The following is a 19,421-nucleotide window of genomic DNA, read 5'->3' on the forward strand; positions in this document are numbered from 1 at the left end:
CAAGAAAATAGCTAGAAAAAGTAACGCAAATGTAATAAAGTGTTTATAAATAATATCAAAATAATAATAATTTAATTTAATTATTTTTAAGTAATTATAAATAACTATTCAATTTAGTCTTAATGAAAACATTTCATTTTAAGCTATTTTGAAAAACTCCCTAAAATTTTATAATTTTATCACAAACTCCCTAAAAAATTAAAATGACTAGTTTAGAGAAGAAGAAACAAGAAGCAGATGGTGAAATGCATACTGACATGGAGGAAACTAAAAAAATTTAAAAAGCTTAGGGGAGGAGACTGAAAGAGCGCGTGAGAAATGGGCGTGGTACTTTTTAATCAATCATAATCTCTCCTGCATAGTAAAACGTCCCAAGAAGGCAGCGCCTTTTGCTTACTCTCTCCACTGACATTTAACAAAAACAGCGAAAGAAAGAAAGAATACATACATAGAAGAAAGAGAAACACTCGGCTTTGGCCTTAGGGAACTGAGCATTGAGATAGCAGCTGCTGCATTATCCTTAGCTCATAAAAGAAGCTTGGGAATTTTAGGGTTCTTTGTTTGCAACCTTTTTTTTCTTATCTAACCATTAAAAATATCAACCAAAGCTAGCTAGTTAGTCTCTTTCAGGTAAAACCCCATCTCTGTGTTTTCTTTCTCCTTACTGCTAGACATTTGTGTTTTACTGCTAGACATTTGTGTTTTCAGCTAGACATAGTTTTTCTTTTTATTTCAATGTGTGTAAGAGTGGGTGAGGAGTTGTCAATATCTTTCTGGGTTTTCATTACTTTTATGTTAGTAATAATGTCTCCTTTTGTGCTTTTCTTTCATTATTATTTTCAAGAAAAATCCCATTTTCTCTGTTGGTTTTCTTCTGGGAAAAGAAAATGTGACTTCATCCTTGAACTCCAAAAGCTTGGTTATAACTATCTCTCACTTCCTTTGCACCTTTTACTCAGTAAATGAAGAAGAATCGAGTTTCCATCCCTTCTTTCTCAAATTTTTAACTGCTACTTGGGACTTAACTTGGAACACTGTTTTCAACTCTGTGTTTTAAGCTTACTTCTCTTTTATAACTTGCTTTTCATTTGAACAGGTTTTTTCCATCTCAGCTTAGATTACACAAGGGTGAACAATGCCTACACAGTTTTTAGTTTTCTCTAAGAAAACATATATATGTGTGTGTGTGTGTGTAAATACATATTAAGTGAGATATTTCCTTGAAACCTTGCATGTCTTCAAGTTCATTTGACTCCCTATATTCCTAGTTTTGCCTTGTTAAGTTAAGTTTGCTTTCCATTTTTGCTTTCTAAGTTAACAAGCATATTTCAAGTAAAAATACTAGATTTTTTATGGAGTCAAAAAGGGCTTTGATCATAAATTTGTTGTAAAATGAAGAAAATGTAGGAAAATTTGTTTCTTTGATTGGAATGAGAGTTAAAACACTATTCCATGCGCATACTGGCGCAAATTTTCATTAAGACAGAGTGATTCAGTTTTTCATCCAAAAATATTGCAGAACATGGGCTATATTTTATATACATTAACTTCATTTTTTTCAAAAAAAAAAAAAAAACTTCATTCATTTCTAGCAGGTTCCTTGTGGTTTCAATGATGTGTGTTCTGTTTTTTTCTTTTTTTTTTTTTTGGGGGGTGCGGAGGGTTATAGTATATTTTTCAGTACAGGGTGAAAAGGAAGGATCTTCCCCGAGAGAGAGAAAAAGTGGAAAAAAAAGAGTTGGAAAAAATGGTTTTGTTTGTAATGATATTTAATGAATTAATTTGATGGCAACCTTATTTATTTGTCTTCCCTTTTTTTTCCTTTTTTATCTTTCCTTTTAAATCTTGTCATTTGGTTATGGTTGGTGATAGTGGAAGTAGTTTCTTTGGAGTTTCTTTTAAGGCATTGTAATTGTATTGTTTGTTTGTTAGGTCCTTTGCATACTGATAAGATATTGAAAGCAGCTTTCATGAACTATTTATTCTTTTCTCTATATTTATGTATCAGATTCACCCTTTCAACTTCGCTCCTCAGCCCGCAGTTTTAAACTAGTTGGAGGTGGTGTGGGTCAGACGGTCGGTGATTGGGTGTTTGAACTTTGAAGCAGAGTACAAATATTTTGCCCTTTCATCTCTTCAACTCAAGGGAAAATATCGAAATCATGCAGACACCTAAAGGAAGGTAAGCTCGTCGTTAGTCAATAATGTGTTTATAGCATTCTAACAATTCTTTTGTCCCCTTAAAGTAAACTATGTCCTTGGAATCCTTCATTGCTCTTCTTAATGTTTCCTTGAAAGGAAAAAAAAGGTCCATTTCTTGATGATTGTCTACTAATTTTAGATGTTAAATTGCCTTTTATGAGGCTGGATTCCGCCAAATTTTCATGTGAACCTATCCTATATTGGTTCCAGATGAGGTGTGTATATTGGGTTGTTTTACTTCTGCTTGTGAAAATGGTGGGACAGCTTCATGGTGGTGGTTGGCTGCAGAATTTTGAAGTTGTTGGTAGTCAATCAAGGCTTGTCCCACCAGGTTTGAAATATATGATTTAACCGATGGAATTTCCGAGATTAGTTCGGTCATCTTGGAATAACTGATCAGATGGTACATGGTTTTGTTTAGCCGTAGCTATTGGTTGTTGACTATAAGCTTCAATTGATGTTCTTGATATTTACTGCTATTATTTTCCATTTGACAGTAGAACAAGCTCTGTAGAAGTGCCTCAGAGAAAATCTCCAGCAACACCTCGGACTGCTCGTCAACTGAAGATACCTGGATCTGATTCTGAGGCTGTGTCTTCTCCAAATCCTGCAAGTAAGACACCCAAAGACAGAAGTCCAAAGGTTACTGAGCGAAAAGTGTTGAGAAGCCCAGTAGCTGAGGTATTCTTCTGTCAAGTACACCTAAACTAGGTTGTTTTTAAGTGTAGGATGATACAACTACAATGAAGATATTTCGACATGCTGTTAATTCGGTCATTACGGGACATTTTTGTGTTTGCTTATGTACTTTGTTATTCATACTTACATTAATGTCCACTCTTGTCTTTTGAGCTTCAGAAGAAGCGTCCGAGCAGAGTGACTGAACTGGAATCACAGCTCACCCAACTTCAAGATGATCTAAAAAAGACGAAAGACCAACTGACTGCATCAGAGTCCTGGAAGAGGCGAGCAATGCAAGAGGCTGAGGAGGCCAAGAAGCAGCTATCAGCAATGTCAGCTAAGCTTGAAGAATCCGAACAGCAATTGATGGAAATTTCTGCCTCTGAGGATGACCGTGTGCAAGAACTTCGTAAGCTTTCTCAAGACCGAGATCGAGCATGGCAGTCTGAACTTGAGGCAGTCCAGAAACAGCACTCAATGGATTCTGCAGCCTTGGCTTCTGCCATGAATGAAATTCAAAAGCTTAAAGTTCAGCTGGAAAAAGCACATGAATCTGAGGCCCTTCAAACTAAGCACGCTGAATCCGCGCATACTGAGATTCAGAACTTGAGAATTGAACTAACTGAAACTCTCTCCTTGGTTCAAAAACTTAAGTCTGAGCTCACTGATTGCAGAGAATCTGAATCGCAGGCTCTTGAAGTTGTTCACAAAACCCAAACACAACTGGAAGCAGCAAATAAAACCATAGAAATGCTGGGTTCTGATGCGACGAAAGAAACCAAAGCTTACAACACATTGACGTTGGAATTGGAGCAATCAAAAGCTAGAGTTAAGTCACTGGAGGGACTTGTGAGCAAGCTCCAGGCTGAACTGATTGGTAATAGCAGCAAAACGGTCGAGCATCTCAAAGACAATAAACTACCCCAACAGGATGGAGAAAACGAGGGCATACAGCAGCTTAACTCTGAGCTTAATTTTGCAAAACTTGAAGTGAATAAATTGAGATCAGCACTGGATGCAGCTGAGGTCAGGTACCAAGAAGAATATATTCGGAGTACGCTGCAAATTAGAGGTGCTTATGAACAAGTGGAGCGTATAAAAGCACAGTCATGCCAGAGGGAAGCTGAACTGGAGGAAGAATTAAAGAAAACAAAAGCCGATGCTGACGAATTGAGAGCAAATTTAATGGATAAGGAGACTGAAAAGCAGAGTATTTCCGAGGAAATTGAGGAACTGAATTTGAAGATTGAGAAAAAAGGGTCTAACGAAAGAGAATCTGAACTTGCAATAGAGTTGAAGAAGTTAGAGGCAGATTTGACAGAGTTGAAAGCAAATTTGACAGCAAAGGAAACGGAATTGCAGAGCATAAGAGAGCAAAACAAAATGCTCAAAACAGAAATTATGAACATGGAAACGGGTAGCAACAAAGTTGGTGAAGAATCGGTCGCATTGTTGGAAGCAGCAAGGTCCGCAGAGCGAGAGGCGCTGATGAAAGTTGGTTATTTAACAGAAGAAGCAGATAAGAGTAGCCGAAGAGCAGCACGAGCAACCGAGCAGCTGGATGCAGCACAAGAAGCAAACACTGAAATGGAGGCAGAGTTGCGGAGACTGAAGGTGCAGCTGGATCAGTGGAGAAAGGCAGCTGAGGCAGCTACTGCCATGCTTTCATCCGGGAACAAAGGGAAACATTCAGACAAGACAAAATCTGTTGACAGCAACTATAACCCTGGAAATGGTTCGCCGAACTCGGAAGACATGGATGATGATTCACCCAAGAAGAAGAATGGAAACATGTTAAAAAAGATTGGTGTGTTATGGAAGAAAGGTCAGAAGTAGCAGCAAATGCATGATAGCTAGGTTGCAATGCATATATAATATAATATATATTTCTTCTCTAAAAGTAAAACTTGAAATGGCTGTGGATGTTTTCAGTTTATGAAAAGTTACCTTACTTTTGTCTGGTCAGAGGATCAGAGTTTCAGTTTGTTAAAATCCTAATTCCTTTAAGAAGACAAATGTTTATTCCACCTTTTCTTAAATTTATGCTTCAACTAACATCTCTCATCCATTTTGATCAAAATTGCTTACAGGTAGAATAGATTCCAAGTATTAAAATGTTATTCATATCAAGTTGGACCGCGTTTAGAATTTTGACTGTTTATTCCATTTTCATGTTAGAACAACAATCGGGATAGTCAAAGCTTGTGACATTTGATTGTGTTTAATTTTATTGTAGCCAATGAGTAGGTGATTCATGGCAAGGGAAACCAAATTCGTGTGAAAACTTTTAGTTCATTTGAATGGTTTTCCTAAAAGGAGAAGAGTTTGTGTTTTTTAAGTATTGTATCCTTATTCTATTTGAAGCCGTTTTTATCTTTTAAATCAGAGTTTGAAGTCTATTAAAACACCGTGAAAAGACTTTTGAGGAAACTTATAAATAGGTAGCATTGTTGATTTGCAAAACATAATCTTTGGATTGTCTATTTCGACTTCTATTTTGTGTCTATTTCGACTACTATTTTGTGTTTTTATTGATAATTTTGTTTGACACTCAATAGATTTTATTTGAGAGAATTCTTTTCACTTTTATGTTAGGATAGTTGAGGTGAGTAATTGTAACAACTAGATTTATTATTGAATTATAATTTAGACTTAAGTCAAAAAGTGATGTAGAACAATTGTAATAATTTTCTTTATTAACCGAAGTACATGGAAATGTTAGTGATATAAAATGTGTTTAGCATTACTTGTAAAGGTCTAAACCCACTTTTTAACCATAAAAACAAGGTTAAACAAAAAGACTTTTGCAGTTCAAATTTGAAATCAGTAAAAAAAAAAAACTAATTCTGCTATTAAATTGCAACAATAGTAACTACTCAAACTCTTAAACAAATTAAGGAGGACTACTCCATCAAAATAATAATAAATAAAGTTAACTAAAACTTATTGAGGGTTGTTTGAATTTGCATGTCTGTTGTACGTTTAGTTGCAATTGAAATAACAATTGGAAGAATAAAAATAGATATAAACATGGAAATTGATTACGTATTTTGGACTATCAATTTGCAGTACAAGATATGATTTAAGTTTTATTCACTCACCAAATTATAACCTCACTCTTATATATTAACTAGATCACTCCTTACACGTCTTTCTCATCTAAATGTTAGAGGCTTGTAAAACTTCAATCAGTGTGAATTCCATTCTCGTTGAACTGTGCTTGAGTAGGTCTTAAGAAGTCCTTGACCGATTATTTTGATGATCCAAGTCATTAATATTTGCTTAAAATTGTGAAGGTGATGTAAGGAAAAGTCCAAGATTTTTTAGTAAGAAAGATACCCTTAAAATATGACAAGCTGAATGACAAACTAGTTGCAAGAGGAGTAGCAACCGGCATTGCATTTGGGACGTGCATCCGACACAAATAATTCCCCTCGAGTATTTTGACCAAAAACATAACAACAAACTTAAGAAAGGGCAAAAACAATCTTCTTAACAATGCTCCCCCTTAATCAATCCACTATGAACCCAATAATTCATGTAATAAGACACATAGCATTGATAAAATAAAATTCATATAAATCATCCGTACTTAAGTACATGACTCAAAACAATAATTTCGTCAAGAAAATATATCTCTACTCCTGACTCCATACTCCATTCTCGCCCTTTTTTGTTCAAGAATGCAAAAGCTTGATCAAGTGTCATGAGCAAGATGATTAGCCTTGTTTTGCAGGATTCGAGCCTTTTGTTTGTTAAGGAGCTTTATTTGGCTCTCCAAATGATGTAGTTGCTTATCTGCATTGGTTGAACAATCTTGCCATATCTGCATTGGTTGGTTTGCCAGATGTAGATGCAGCTGCAACTAGGGCATCATCTTGCACTGAATCCTCATCAGCTTCATCAGCTCCAACATCAGAATCAACAACTCTATGTTTCCCTTTATTCTACTAGTAAGAATATTTCAATTTAGGCGATGGGGGCTCAGTAACTTCATCCTCTTGCACCATGTCTTTCTTTTTGTTGTAGCATGATCTAATAGATGAGTGAGGGAAAAGATAGCATCTGCCTAGTGTTCTTGGTTTTTGTGTGTTTGGTAATCTCATTAAATATTAGTTTACCAAGAAGAACATGAATAAATGAAACTACCTTATATGGTTATATTGCCATCTTTTTATTGACAACCATCTTTTGCTTGGAGGGCAGCTAATTTCTTATAGCAATAGCATATTATGCAGCCTAGGTAGGCTCATGCTCTGAAGTTATGAAATCTTGACCTTTTGACCAAGTGGAACAGATTTTGTTTGTGAGTTGGGAGGCAAGTTGATCGTGGACAGTAATGAAATTATCATCATCTTCACTACGACTTGTTGATCACTGCAAGACTGAATGTAAAGAAGTATCTTTGCACATAAGCTTGCATGTAGTGCACATCATCCTTATCTGCATGTCTTCTGGAGATTGACATAAAAATCAAGCACCAAGTTCTTTACATAGGGCTTGACATAGGACACAAAAAACAAGATTTCATTTTCCTCTAAAAAGATGTCCATGTCATGCTCTACAAAACCCATCTTCTTGAATATTTCATTCATTGATGAAGCCTTTCTCAACCATAAACTTCATCCTCTTTGCACAGAATGGGGTAAGGAATCGAGATTTTCTCTGTTCAGGCACATGGCCTAGCAGCATCAGCAGTTTCATCAAGGATGTTTGGAACGTCAACATCTTTCAATTTCTTGTTTCTTTTCTTGGTTGAAGAGGGGGCACTAACTCTCTTGAAGTAGTGTTTTGTAACTTGTGGTGCCAAATTAGCCAACGGCAGATGTTTTCATCGTTAGTATCTTTAGTAGCAACGATTTTTCTCTTTCTTTCTGCTCTATTTTTCTTTGTAACCTGAGTGATAAAAGGTTCCTTCCATTTTCCAACAACCTTCATCTTTCTATACTTAGTTTTGATCTCCTTGGTTATAAATGCCCTGGTATGTCTTTGAGTTGCAAGACCAGTTGCAACTGAGGAACATCTGGTTGCTGTCGTTGCACATTTTGCTCCTGATATGACAAATGGATATATATATCCGAATATGACAATGTCTTCCAATGCTTTTTTTAATGGAACTCTAACATTGTAAACAAAATCTATTATTTTTGGAAGAAAATCCCTTCTACTTATTGAAAATCAACAAAGTTGCTACAGTTCCAGTTTCTGTTACTGTTACTGTTATTTTCTAAGGAATGTTATTAGTAGATTAAAATTAGAGATTAAAAATAGTTTTTCTTTGTGATAAATAAATAATTCACTAGATTATTGTAATTATTATTATTATTATTGGACTAGTTTTAAAAGATAAATGAAATGGCGTAGGTATGAGGCCCAATTTGTAAGGCGAATACCATAGCCCACTTTATTTGCCGCATCGTTTCCTAGGGTTAGGATCGTTTGGGTTTAAAACTCGCTCACTGCAGCAACTGCTGTTTCCCTCTTGTCTTCGCCTCCAAATCTCTCAAAACCTTCATTCCATCCCACTCACCCCGAACAACCTCTCTCCACCAACATGGGGTATGTGTTCTTCTTCTCCTTACTTCTTTTAGCTCTAATCGACATATTCTAGCAACTTGTTTATGTTCCTTTTTTTTTTTTTTAAAGTGTTTAAGCTACTCTTGTTTATTCAGTGAAAGGGATGACTTTTCATGAAAACCGTTGGTTTTTAAAATCTGGGTATTGGATCTTGAAGTCTTTTGTTGGTTCCATTCTTTGTTTAAGGCGAGTGTTGAATAAGTTGGGGGAAGAACAAAGGAAATTTTTTTACAGCCCGGGGTTCTGGTTTTAGATGCTCCGAAAGTTTGAATTTTGGTTGCTGTTTTAGATTTCTAGAACTAAGTTTGGACTACTGAATTCGAATTTGGGTTATTGATTTCTTGTTTGACTAGTAGAAACAAAATGTCTGTTTCGATTTGGGTTTTAAGATTTAGGAGGAATTACTCTTGAACGAAGCTTGTTTGAAATCATATCTCAAATGACAATTAGAATACAGAAATATTAAGTAATGGCTTAATAATATAAAAATGTTATAGGAAAACACGTGGTATGGGAGCGGGGCGCAAGCTGAGGACCCACCGCAGGAGGCAGAGGTGGGCTGATAAGGCATACAAGAAGTCTAACCTTGGAAATGAATGGAAGAAGCCATTTGCCGGTTCTTCCCATGCTAAAGGAATTGTCCTTGAGAAGATGTAACTCTTATTTCCTTTTCTTTTTAAATTTGTTTGGTTCTAATGTTTTCATTCAACTCTTATTTCAAACAAGTTCACTGAGGCATTGGTACATGCAGAGGTATCGAGGCTAAGCAGCCGAACTCTGCCATCCGAAAGTGTGCTAGAGTTCAATTGATCAAAAACGGCAAGAAGATTGCTGCTTTTGTTCCAAATGATGGTTGCTTAAACTACATTGAAGAGAATGTGAGTATTACTGAACTGAAAATAGTTAAAGCCTTAAGGTATGGTTTTCGCTGCTACACTTTTGATGATTAATATGTTAATGTAGGATGAGGTGTTGATTGCTGGATTTGGACGAAAGGGTCATGCGGTTGGTGATATTCCTGGTGTTAGGTTCAAGGTTGTGAAGGTGTCTGGTGTCTCACTCTTGGCACTCTTCAAAGAGAAAAAAGAGAAGCCTAGATCTTAAGTTTGCAATGAGGAAAAGATGGCTTTCATGATCTTTCTATAGTTTTACTTAAAACTGAGAGCATTCTGTTGCCTGGTAGCTTTTCTGGACTTTTGATTATTTTCTGGCTATTATTGTATTGAATTTTTGGTGTCATCGTTTGATCAAAAAGATTTTGGTGCTTTATATCTGTTCCAAAATGTTCATTCTTCCGCTTGCTATGATTTTGATGCGTTGACTTATGCAACTGCGTAAATAAAATGATTCGATTCGTACTTAATCAAAACATTTGAGTTATAATTAATTACTTAATTGTTGATAAAAGGAAGAACAATATAAAATAAAATAAAAGTTGGTAATTTTAGTTATTCAGGATTACACCTCCTCTAACCATTAGGGTGAGTTATAATGAATGTTAAATAAAATGCTAAAAACAATTTTGGTTGTTGATTTAGTCAAATTAGTGCATAAGAGGTAGGACTGAATTATAAATAATTATTTGTTGTAAATAAAATGTAAAATTAAAGAACAAAACCAGATTAAATAGGTTCTTGGTAATTCCAAGTCTATTGTGAAAAATCAGGTCGAATGGTTGGCTAACTAAAAAAGAAATTTAGTAATTCTAGTATTTCTAAACCACATTTCGCAATGTATAGTATTATAATAAGAAAGGGCAATTAATTTCATAATGCCATGTATTTCAATAATGAGATTCTTAGTTTTTAGTTATGCAAAGAATTAGAGGTCACAATTGGGTTGATTCAAATATTATTAATATTTAAATATTAGAGTTGCATATTTCATGATGATCAAATATGGATTGAATTTATTAAGCCAAATGTGTGCTTCTAGGGTTTTTTCGTATTAATTTTTGTTTTAAATTTTAGACTTATTTTGACAAAATGAGATATGTTTTATAGCTTTGAATATTATTTGATAAATTTTCAAATTCTTTTATAAATATTTTTATATAAAAAATTTCAACAACTTTTAAATTATTTTTACTATTTTAAATATAAAATATTTATTGTACAATAAAAATAAAAAATTACTATATATTAAATAAAAATAGAATTACATTCAGTTTCGAGTACGGCGACTTTTAAAATTACCTTCAGTTTTTAATTTTTCTTGCTCAACCCTAGTTCACACGTACCAATAGTAGACGTCCATCCTGTCAATTTGTTTGTCTTCTGTTCAATGGGAGTACAAACTTGGAGCCTGAGATGATTTATGAATGAAGATTGTCAATATACATGAAAGCTGTTTATTGGATTTAAGGGTTTTAAAGTATGCAAATGCATCGGAAAAGATAAGATTGCATTTATTGGATTGGTAATTCATACAGTGTTTAGTAGTCCTATAGCTGCTAAGAATTTGCCCCGACTTGCTGGGTCTGTATACTTGTTGGTACTAAAAACAATCCACAGATTCTATAAGTAAATATCTTCTTGTTGGTATGACACTGACAGTTTAAAAAAACTAAGAACAATTAATCTCGTAAAAATCCCATCCCAAGAACAAGTACAGCAACTTTCAATTACAAGCCTGGCAGAAATTTGCATGGTCAAGAAGGCAGATTTGTTTGGCACAGAACTATATAAAATCATGTATGCAAACTGGGCATAAAATTATACTCTGAAATAAAGAGTTGTTTGCAAGTACATTTTCAATGTGGGCACAATCTATATGAGACAACCTTCTTTTTCTTCTTCCTTAATAAATCTTGCTCTCATTGCATAATAAATATGTCTGGACACAAATGGTAATATGATGGCAAATCCAATCCATGACTTCATCTTTAAGTTCTTACTTCATAACTGAAAACCTCTAAAACGCGCTCCATAAGACACTATCTACTCAAGATCAGGATCAGATCCCAACTTGGTGGAATTTGAATCTGGAACCCTCATTGCTGGAAAGGAGTACAAAATGCTACCAGAGTGTATTATATAGCCTACAAGGCTTTTTACCTAGATCCACACCAAGGTACCTTGAGAAAACCAAACAAGATTTTTCCACTTATCTTAGCTGTTCTTGTGTAAGATGCTCTCTGGAATCGATAAAATGGTCCTCTTGTCTACTGCCACTGCTGTTCCTGATAAACTTTTTAGTGGTGCATCAATATTGTAAAATGAATCCTTGACCGAGAAAGGTTTCCTTGACCCAGAAGTAATTTCAGAAGTCACTGAGGAATGAGTGGGGTTTGACAAAATGTTTACAAACAACTTTCAGCCATGAGCAAAATGATAATCAGAAATGGCTTCTTTACGAGTGCCTGAATTTATATCCACTTCCACAGGGCCTCCGTTTGCAACAAAACCAGTAATTTGGTCTTCAAGAGGAGCATCTTCCTTGGTGGTGTTATAAAGGGAAAGTGTGTTAGTCTTAAAGTATGGTTGACTGTATGTCTCTTTTTCAGCAGCTTCTTTCAATGTGACAATGTGTTGAACATCAGACTCGGAAGTTAAATTATCAGCAGTTTGAGGTACTCCATCAAGAGGAACAATCTTGGCATCCTTTATGCGAGCACCATCCTTGCCTCACACACCCACTATTTGGCTTACTACTGTTTCAACAGAACCAATTCCCTGAGCCTTTGAGTAACTTCCTCTATCAGTTCTAGGAGAGGATTTATTCTGAAGTTTTGGAGATGTGCCAGGGCTGCTTTTGAGGTTTCTTGAAGCACTTGGTACCTTTGTTGGAGCATTTGAAGGTTTTTGAATTGACGAGGAAGATCTAGATCTTACAAGGGAGGAAGTTTGCTTAACATCAACTTTGGGGCCCTTGATTGCAGTGAGGATTCTAACAGGTTGAAACTTTCCAATCATTGCACTGTTTGAGCTTCCACTAGGACTAGTGCTTTTTGCTTCAATATTAGGCGAGTCACTAGTTCCACCAGGATGATACAACATATTCCCATTTGGACTACGACCTGATGATCTTACCTGCATTCATGATCAAAACAAAATTGAGCTAAAAAGAATACAAGCAGGCAATTTGTCCATTTGGATTTCGTCAAAGAATAGACACAGACAGGTTCTATCTCCTTTCCTGCTGAAGATTCTGATATGAAAATCTCTGTTTGCTTATTCTTAACCACAGTTAAAGATGGAAATTTTAAGAAATAAGAACTAACCCCATCAAAGAAGCCAATTTTTGGTGATGGCAATTGAAGGCTGGAGGGTTTCAGCGAAGCAGGGGGAAGAAGCCCACTAGTTTCTTGTGAAGCTTTATTTACTCTTTCATCAAGTGCACCAGTAACCTCAGCCCCGGCTTCCAGTAAGCACTGGCCAGTAGGATGGTTCGGAGAATCCAGATCTTGGTGGACATCACAATTTGTAGTGAGTCCCTTGTGGGAGCCAATACGAAGTCTATCTCTTACAATGTTAGGACTTTGATTAGCAGCAGAGGTTGATGATAGTGACTCTGAGGACTGTACACTGATAGAGCTAGCAGGAGATATACTGGAAGAGAGCTTGGTTGAAGACTTCAAAAAAGTGGAAAGCTTCGAATTTCCTGCTTGATTTTTACCTTTTGCTACAATTTTGGATGGGTTACTGATAGTATAACCAGAGGAAGAAGGGTTAACTTTTCTGGAGTCGTTTTTTTGTTTAGTCAAATTCAAGGAAGACTTTCCAATTCCCTCAGATAAAACACTGGCACTACTTTCAAGCAAGGTACAATAATTTCTCAGCTCTGCTGTGCTAGAGTCTGGGAAGCAGGAAGAAGATTTGGCAGATAGGGTAGACTTAGGCACAATATGTCTTGAACCACCCAAACCACGAGTCTTTGATACAGTGGTGCCTCTACCTAACCATTAAAACAAATCGAGAGTGAACTAAATAGAATTCATGAGCAAGAACACTTCTAATTTGATGAAGCTAATCTAAACAGAAAGTATTTTAATTTACCAGTCACACTTTTTGCATTCTTTTCCATTTTAACAATCTTAGCATCCAAGGAGAGCCTTCTGGTTGATGTTGTGGAAATGGGAGCAAACTGGCTTAGTCCCATTGGCAGCTTATGAAGAGAAGAAGTTGATTCTCCACTTTTAGAAAGAGGCTGTACAGGCCAGTTAGACGAAAAACAAATAAGAGTTACAGTCGTAGTAAATAGCCGTTATGTTGGTCTATAATCAGCAGTCACAATAATTAAATTACCACAGCTTTATAGTATTGTTTTCTATGAATCTCTAGAACAACAAAATCCAATTAATTTCACCTCACCTCTTAGATTTGGAAGTTTAAAACTTACTTAGAACACATGGTTCAATAAAATTATTTCTATCTCAACTAGAAAAGAAGATACAAGTTGCAGTTTCAGTCATTTGCATGACACAGCTAATAAATGCATGAGATATGTGCCATCAGAAAGAAACCTGCTTCATTGTTTTCCCAGTATCTTTCACACCAATGTTTGGCCTCTTTGGAGCTGCTTTCTGCTTCATCTGAAATAGCAGAAAAATAAATGTTAGCGGGGACACACAAGAAAGTTACAAATAATGAAATTTTGCATTGGCAGATCTTGATGTACCTTATCTTGAGTGATAAATGCTACCTTCTTTGAAACTGGAAGTAAAAGGAAAACAGGTATTGTCAGTTTGAGAATATTTGTGCAAAGAATAAGCATGCCTAGAATGTTATTTTAAGCCCTATATCTGATGTGATATTATTTAAAATAAGACAGCAAACAACCTCAGCATACGAATAAAGGATCATAAGATAAGTACAAACCGTAAGAATACAAGTTATGTTGGCCTAATTATTACATTTCCCTCAATGGATGAAAGGAAATCCTTTGAAGTTGTATTTGTGGCATCGAAGAAAAACTATTGGGTGCAACAGCAGAAAAAGATGCAGATTCAGAAAGAAACAAATTATACTTACATGATACACTTTCAGAATATGTTGTTTCCAACTCCTTTTTGCCAATGGAATTTGCTGTGTTGGAAATTTTGTTAAATTTCTGGATTGAAGCTCTTATATCCTCAAACAAATCAGCATCAGAATTTTCCAAAGTCAAAATTTTAGTATCCAACATCGTTAATGAATCAAAAGATCTGTTTACATCCTCTTGGATCCCGGGAAATCTACTTATTTCACCTTTCTCACTGCCTCCCAACATGCTAGACAACTCCTCCGGTTCGAGAAAACCTAAAATAATATTACAAATAAATAAAAACAAGTACTTTAAAACCATAACTTGCTAAGAGTATATGAAAAAAAAAGATCAAATTGTACCTGCACTAGCAAAGAAAGCATTATCCCATGTTAAACTTTTGCGTAAATTATATTTTCCATTTTTTCTCAACTCGTCTTGTTCCAAAGAACCTGGTGGTTGCTCTAACTCTCCAGCTTCTTCAAGAAAGCCTGATGAGATTTCTACATTGTCGAGATCCAAAGAAAACCAAACAGTTCTGGTTTTAATCCCGTTCTCTGCACAACACACAATTTCCAATTTGTCAGGAGAGATATATAGTTTTGCAACATTAAAATGAGATTTAAGTTTCAAATTTAATAAGCAAAAAGAAACGAGGATCAGTGGATCATCATCTTATATTTTTCGAAAAAGCATCCCCAAATTATCTAATGTTAACAAGAAATTGCTTTCAGAAGGCCAAACTGAATCCGTTATAGTGGGAAAACAGCAAATGCCGATGAGAAACTGCTTTCAGGTAAAAAATTCAATCAGTTTCATTTGAAGGTTTAGTCAAACAATTTCTATAAGAAGAATACCGAGAGAAATCAATAAAACATGAAAAATCAGCTTATCATCAATGATCTTCTGGAGCTAATTATTCGTAATAAACAGATTAAGAAATTGGAAAAAGGAACATTTCACCGTAATTCTAAAACATGATTATCAGAAAAATGAAAAATAAAGTTATGTTTCGATGAAATGTAGATGAGGAAATCATATGATGATAATAAAGAAAGACCTGAGGATTGAGAGAGGAGGCAATCGTCTTCGGACGAAACATCGATGAGGCTTAGACCTTCGATATCAAAATCGATTTGCATCCCGGAATCACCCCAATGAGGCCAAATGCGTTACTTATTTAAATATTTGAATTGAATTGAGATAAAAAATAGAATTGAAGAAAAGGTAAAGATTTTGAAATATGTGGAAATAACAAATGCTTTACTAAGAAAGCAAATGCGTTAATTATTTAGTGAATGTTCTTTTTTGAATTTGGGAAGCGGTTCAAAGCATAAATAAATTTGAAGCCGGAAAAAAGTGACCGAGGTTGAGGTAGGAAGCCCTTCACAGAGGATGTGGGAGCGACCGGTATAGTGCGGTGATCAGGTGATTTATGACGTTGGATCTTCCATTTTTGTTTTCTTGTCTTTTTTTAGGATTTCAGTTCGTTACCCGGATTATTTACTTTCCCACCACATCCAACGCTTCTACAGATTTGATTTGCCGTGACAACCTTGTATGGAGGGTTCAGATCGCTTTACGTTGTGCATTATAGATTCTGCTATTCCTCTCTATACTTTGTAAAAGTTATAGATGTAGTCGCTGAACTTTAATTTGATCAATTTTAGCCTTTTTACTTTTTGAATTGATTGATTTTAGTCCCTGTGCTTTTCATCTACAAAAGAATAGAAACTAAAAAAGACCAAACTAAAATACATGGAATAAGCCCACAATTTCCAATTCAACTATCTGTTTGAAAGGGTGATGTATACACATTGAAGAAAGTATTCAATTCATTACATGAAACATCTATGGGCTGATTATGTTGCATTTGCAATATATAGTTGCATTAAACTTGTTACAATTTACTACGTAGTGAAGGAAGCATTCAATTCATTACATGAAGCACCACGAGACTCTACTTTGCTTTTGCAATTTATAGTTACACTAACCTTGTTACAATTTGCTATAAGTATAGATCAATGTTGGTGTTGTTTCTATAGACCCTGAGCCAGAGGCATAAATTTAATCATCTTTGAGGAGGTTCATATTCCCACTCACTCCCGTAATAAGAATTGGGCAAACCCAACCAGAACTTGAATGCCTCAGCCGCTCTCTTCTTTTCAATCCTCCTATCCTGCCTCGCTTGTGAAGCATGTTTGCTAGTAAACATCCTTGAATGCATCTCTACATAGATTTTCTTGTACTTTGTCTTATTTGGTGGTATGCCATTCTCTTCCATGCAAGCCACTATCTCTAATGCCTTCTTGAAGAAAGCAGCCCTCAGACATATATCTGCCAAACTATCTAACAGACCTTCATCTGGTTTCAATGGTGGAGGGGAATCAGAGTATGAGTTCTCGCCTTCCTCCTTCATCTCACACCTTTCCTTTATCTCTTTCCAAAGCAACAGTGCTTCCCCTGGTTTTCTAGCCACTGCAATCCCATTTACTAGACTACCATAAGTAGCAACGTTAGGGTAAAACCCGTTTTCCTTCATTCTCTGGATGACTTTCTTTGCTTCTTCAACCAGTCCCAATCTACAATATCCCTCCACCAACATATTCCAAGCAACCAAATCGACTTTTACCCGTGGATCTCTAAGCATCTCATCGAAAACCTTGTTAGCTAACTTTGGTTGACCCGACAAAGCAAAAGCTTTCATCAATGTAGTGTAACTGATCTTCGTGGGAGTGATTCCTTGCTCTCGCATCTTATTGAAGAACACAAGTGCTCCAGCACTGTCGTCGATCAATATGCACCCATCAATCAATATATTATATGAAACCACATCAGGCTTAATCCCTGCATCATCAGCCATCTCCCTTAGCAGCTCCTTTGCCTTGTCTATTTGCAACTGCTGGCAGTAACCCTTGAGAAGAATATTGTAAGTAATCCGATTCGCAGGCACACGAATTCTTGTCATTTCAGCTAGCACTTCTCGCGCTCTATCCATCAATCCGGCCTTCACAAATGCAGAAACAACTGTTGTGTATGTAACATGGTCAGGATGACTAGCCTTATCATCTTGATGCCTCATCGCCTCTAAAGTTCTCACCGTGTCAGTAACTCTACCTGCCTTCATATAACCTTTCATTAGTGTCGTATAAATCCTAGAATTCGGTGCATACACTTTAGGCAATAAAAGCGGTTCGCTGCTCGGCTCAATCAAATTAGGAAGCAACTTCTCAAATACTACATCATCTATCTTTTTTTTACTCAAATCTTCCATATCTTCCTCCTTTTCATCCTCCAGGTCGTAGTCGTCATAGTCATCATCTTCCTTGGCTTGTTTTAAATCTTCCAAATTCGCATCTCGGAGAATCTTACAAAGATCATTCCTTCCTTCCCTCATAGCTTGAACAATTTTCTCAGCCGTTTCAAGATCATCAAATCCAACATAAGCAGCAACGAGGGAATGCAGAGTAGTCATACAAAAACGTATTCCTCTCTCAATAATCCTCTCCAGCACAAACACAAGCAAATCTTTCCTATCAGCTCTAGCACACAACTTTATCATGACATTATAAGTTAAAACATCAGGTTCGCAACCCCATTCATGCATTTCATCGAACAGTTTCAAAAACTTACTTTTGTCCCCCAAATTAGCACAAGCGTTAAGCACAGCATTATAGGCAGCCGTGTCAGGTTTGGAATCAGCAACAATTGAAGGGTCCGCGAAACGCCTGACGCGGCGAGTCACGGAGTCAAAAAGGCTTATCGACTCAGAGGGTGACTCGGTAGAGAGCCGCGAAACGACAGCGCTCCATGCTTTGACGTGCGGTAGGTAACCAGAGCGAAGCATGGACTTAATGAGCGAAGAGGCATAAAGGGTATGGCCGGATTTCGCGGAGGCCGATGCGAGGAGGCCGAGGGAGTTGGCGTCGAGACGATGCAGCTGGCGTTCATTGCGGAGGCGGGTGATGATAGTACGAGCGCGTGCGAGAGATTGAGGAGTGGCTTGGTAAGAGAGTTGAGCAACTAAGCGGCTTAAGCAAGTAGGAGTGGGGAGGTGAGGGGATTGAGAGTAAAGGGTCCAAGCTTGTTCGGTTTTCTTTTGGCGGAGGAGTGAAAGAAGTGTCTGATCATCGTTGGTCTTTTTATCACTGGGGAGAGATAAATCGGTAGCGGTGGGTTGAGCTCGCAAAGAAAAGGGACGCGCGGGCTTAGAGGAAGTAGTGGAGGTGGAGGGTGAGGGCGGCAGAGGAAGGGGAGAGAGCCAGCGGAGAGCGGAGGGAAATGAGGAGGAAGAAGAACAAGGGGAAGGAGAAGCAATATTCATAGACATGGCTGGTCCATTTGGGGGGGAAAGGAACAAGGTAAACAAGTATTAGAAGGATGTGGTTGAGGAAGAAGAAAGGTATGGTTTGAATGGAGAAGGGAAGTACTACGTCGACTGGATTATGTCCTTTTTTCTTTATCCACACCTCGCTGCTCCTTCACACTTCCAACTCTATTACTAATAATTATTTCTTCCTTCGAACTTTACCCCACTCTTTATCATTTCTTTTTATTCGAATATATATTAAAAACACGATCAACACCTGGCTCTAAAATCTATAAATACCTTATCTCATTTAGTTTTCTTGAAAGCATTATCTAAATAAGATTGTAATGTTTAGAACAAGTGGTTTCAAATTAAGATCGCATGGTTTGAACATCATCTTCAAGTTCCTCTTACAATCTAACCGCATAGTATATTAATTTCGCTCGTTCCCCTTCATTATTGGTCAAATTGTAAAAGATATTTTAGATAAATTTAATCAGTAAATCTATAGTAATGTTATCTTTCGGATAATCTGGACGTTATTTGGGTCATTTACGCAAGTTCTTCAGCTATGGCAAATTCGGCTTTGATTATGCGAATTCAGAGTATTTTTTTTCAAAAAAACCTTTAACTTCTACGCTATAAAAAAAAATGCAATTGCCGATTAATTGGCAAAAAGAGCTTTATC

General features: G+C 36.5%; 4 protein-coding genes and 1 long non-coding RNA gene across 7 annotated transcripts; 3 read left to right on the forward strand and 2 right to left on the reverse strand.

The window, feature by feature from the left end:
• The first annotated feature begins 200 nt into the window (after positions 1 to 200).
• LOC108454123 (interactor of constitutive active ROPs 2, chloroplastic) lies at positions 201 to 4,922 on the forward strand. Of its 3 annotated transcripts, none has more exons than XM_017752451.2 (4): positions 201 to 630; positions 2,009 to 2,182; positions 2,700 to 2,883; positions 3,055 to 4,922. In XM_017752451.2, the coding sequence occupies exons 2-4, from the start codon at positions 2,163 to 2,165 to the stop codon at positions 4,717 to 4,719; spliced, it is 1,869 nt and encodes a 622-aa protein (XP_017607940.1). In that variant the 5' UTR covers positions 201 to 630; positions 2,009 to 2,162; the 3' UTR covers positions 4,720 to 4,922. The 3 variants fall into 3 exon arrangements, with proteins under 3 accessions (XP_017607940.1, XP_017607943.1, XP_052875253.1); XM_017752454.2 differs by having other exon boundaries at positions 203 to 630; positions 3,061 to 4,922; XM_053019293.1 differs by lacking the exons at positions 201 to 630; positions 2,009 to 2,182 and adding an exon at positions 2,464 to 2,605 and having other exon boundaries at positions 3,061 to 4,922.
• A 3,363-nt stretch (positions 4,923 to 8,285) lies between these two features.
• On the forward strand, positions 8,286 to 9,743 carry LOC108456581 (40S ribosomal protein S23). The gene is made up of 4 exons (XM_017755128.2): positions 8,286 to 8,442; positions 8,958 to 9,113; positions 9,212 to 9,338; positions 9,424 to 9,743. The coding sequence occupies exons 1-4, from the start codon at positions 8,438 to 8,440 to the stop codon at positions 9,562 to 9,564; spliced, it is 429 nt and encodes a 142-aa protein (XP_017610617.1). The 5' UTR covers positions 8,286 to 8,437; the 3' UTR covers positions 9,565 to 9,743.
• A 1,500-nt stretch (positions 9,744 to 11,243) lies between these two features.
• On the reverse strand, positions 11,244 to 15,643 carry LOC108455526 (uncharacterized). The gene is made up of 8 exons (XM_017754074.2): positions 15,485 to 15,643; positions 14,787 to 14,981; positions 14,433 to 14,699; positions 14,080 to 14,114; positions 13,925 to 13,993; positions 13,458 to 13,608; positions 12,683 to 13,356; positions 11,244 to 12,491 (listed from the first exon to the last, which is right to left on the reverse strand). The coding sequence occupies exons 1-8, from the start codon at positions 15,564 to 15,566 to the stop codon at positions 12,087 to 12,089; spliced, it is 1,878 nt and encodes a 625-aa protein (XP_017609563.2). The 5' UTR covers positions 15,567 to 15,643; the 3' UTR covers positions 11,244 to 12,086.
• An 80-nt stretch (positions 15,644 to 15,723) lies between these two features.
• On the forward strand, positions 15,724 to 16,111 carry LOC128280721 (uncharacterized). Its single transcript, XR_008270847.1, has 2 exons — positions 15,724 to 15,852; positions 15,960 to 16,111. It is a non-coding gene; the product is annotated as an uncharacterized LOC128280721 (long non-coding RNA).
• A 105-nt stretch (positions 16,112 to 16,216) lies between these two features.
• Positions 16,217 to 19,034, reverse strand: LOC108456580 (pentatricopeptide repeat-containing protein At3g09650, chloroplastic). Its single transcript, XM_017755127.2, has one exon. The coding sequence runs from the start codon at positions 18,752 to 18,754 to the stop codon at positions 16,496 to 16,498; it is 2,259 nt and encodes a 752-aa protein (XP_017610616.1). The 5' UTR covers positions 18,755 to 19,034; the 3' UTR covers positions 16,217 to 16,495.
• Positions 19,035 to 19,421: the final 387 nt, after the last annotated feature.

The sequence above is a fragment of the Gossypium arboreum genome, chromosome 9 (genome assembly GCF_025698485.1).
Source record: "Gossypium arboreum isolate Shixiya-1 chromosome 9, ASM2569848v2, whole genome shotgun sequence".
Taxonomy (NCBI): Eukaryota; Viridiplantae; Streptophyta; class Magnoliopsida; order Malvales; family Malvaceae; genus Gossypium; species Gossypium arboreum.

Coding starts and splice junctions, on each gene's coding strand:
- LOC108454123 (XM_017752451.2), top strand. CDS start 2,163: ATGCAGACACCTAAAGGAAG. Junction 2,183..2,699: donor ATGCAGACACCTAAAGGAAG/GTAAGCTCGTCG, acceptor TCCATTTGACAG/TAGAACAAGCTCTGTAGAAG. Junction 2,884..3,054: donor TGAGAAGCCCAGTAGCTGAG/GTATTCTTCTGT, acceptor TTGTCTTTTGAG/CTTCAGAAGAAGCGTCCGAG.
- LOC108456581 (XM_017755128.2), top strand. Junction 9,114..9,211: donor GGAATTGTCCTTGAGAAGAT/GTAACTCTTATT, acceptor TGGTACATGCAG/AGGTATCGAGGCTAAGCAGC. Junction 9,339..9,423: donor TAAACTACATTGAAGAGAAT/GTGAGTATTACT, acceptor ATGTTAATGTAG/GATGAGGTGTTGATTGCTGG.
- LOC108455526 (XM_017754074.2), bottom strand. CDS start 15,566: ATGCAAATCGATTTTGATATCGAAGGTCTAAGCCTCATCGATGTTTCG. Junction 14,700..14,786: donor TGCTTTCTTTGCTAGTGCAG/GTACAATTTGAT, acceptor ATATTATTTTAG/GTTTTCTCGAACCGGAGGAG. Junction 14,115..14,432: donor ATATTCTGAAAGTGTATCAT/GTAAGTATAATT, acceptor TTTTACTTCCAG/TTTCAAAGAAGGTAGCATTT.
- LOC108456580 (XM_017755127.2), bottom strand. CDS start 18,754: ATGTCTATGAATATTGCTTCTCCTTCCCCTTGTTCTTCTTCCTCCTCA.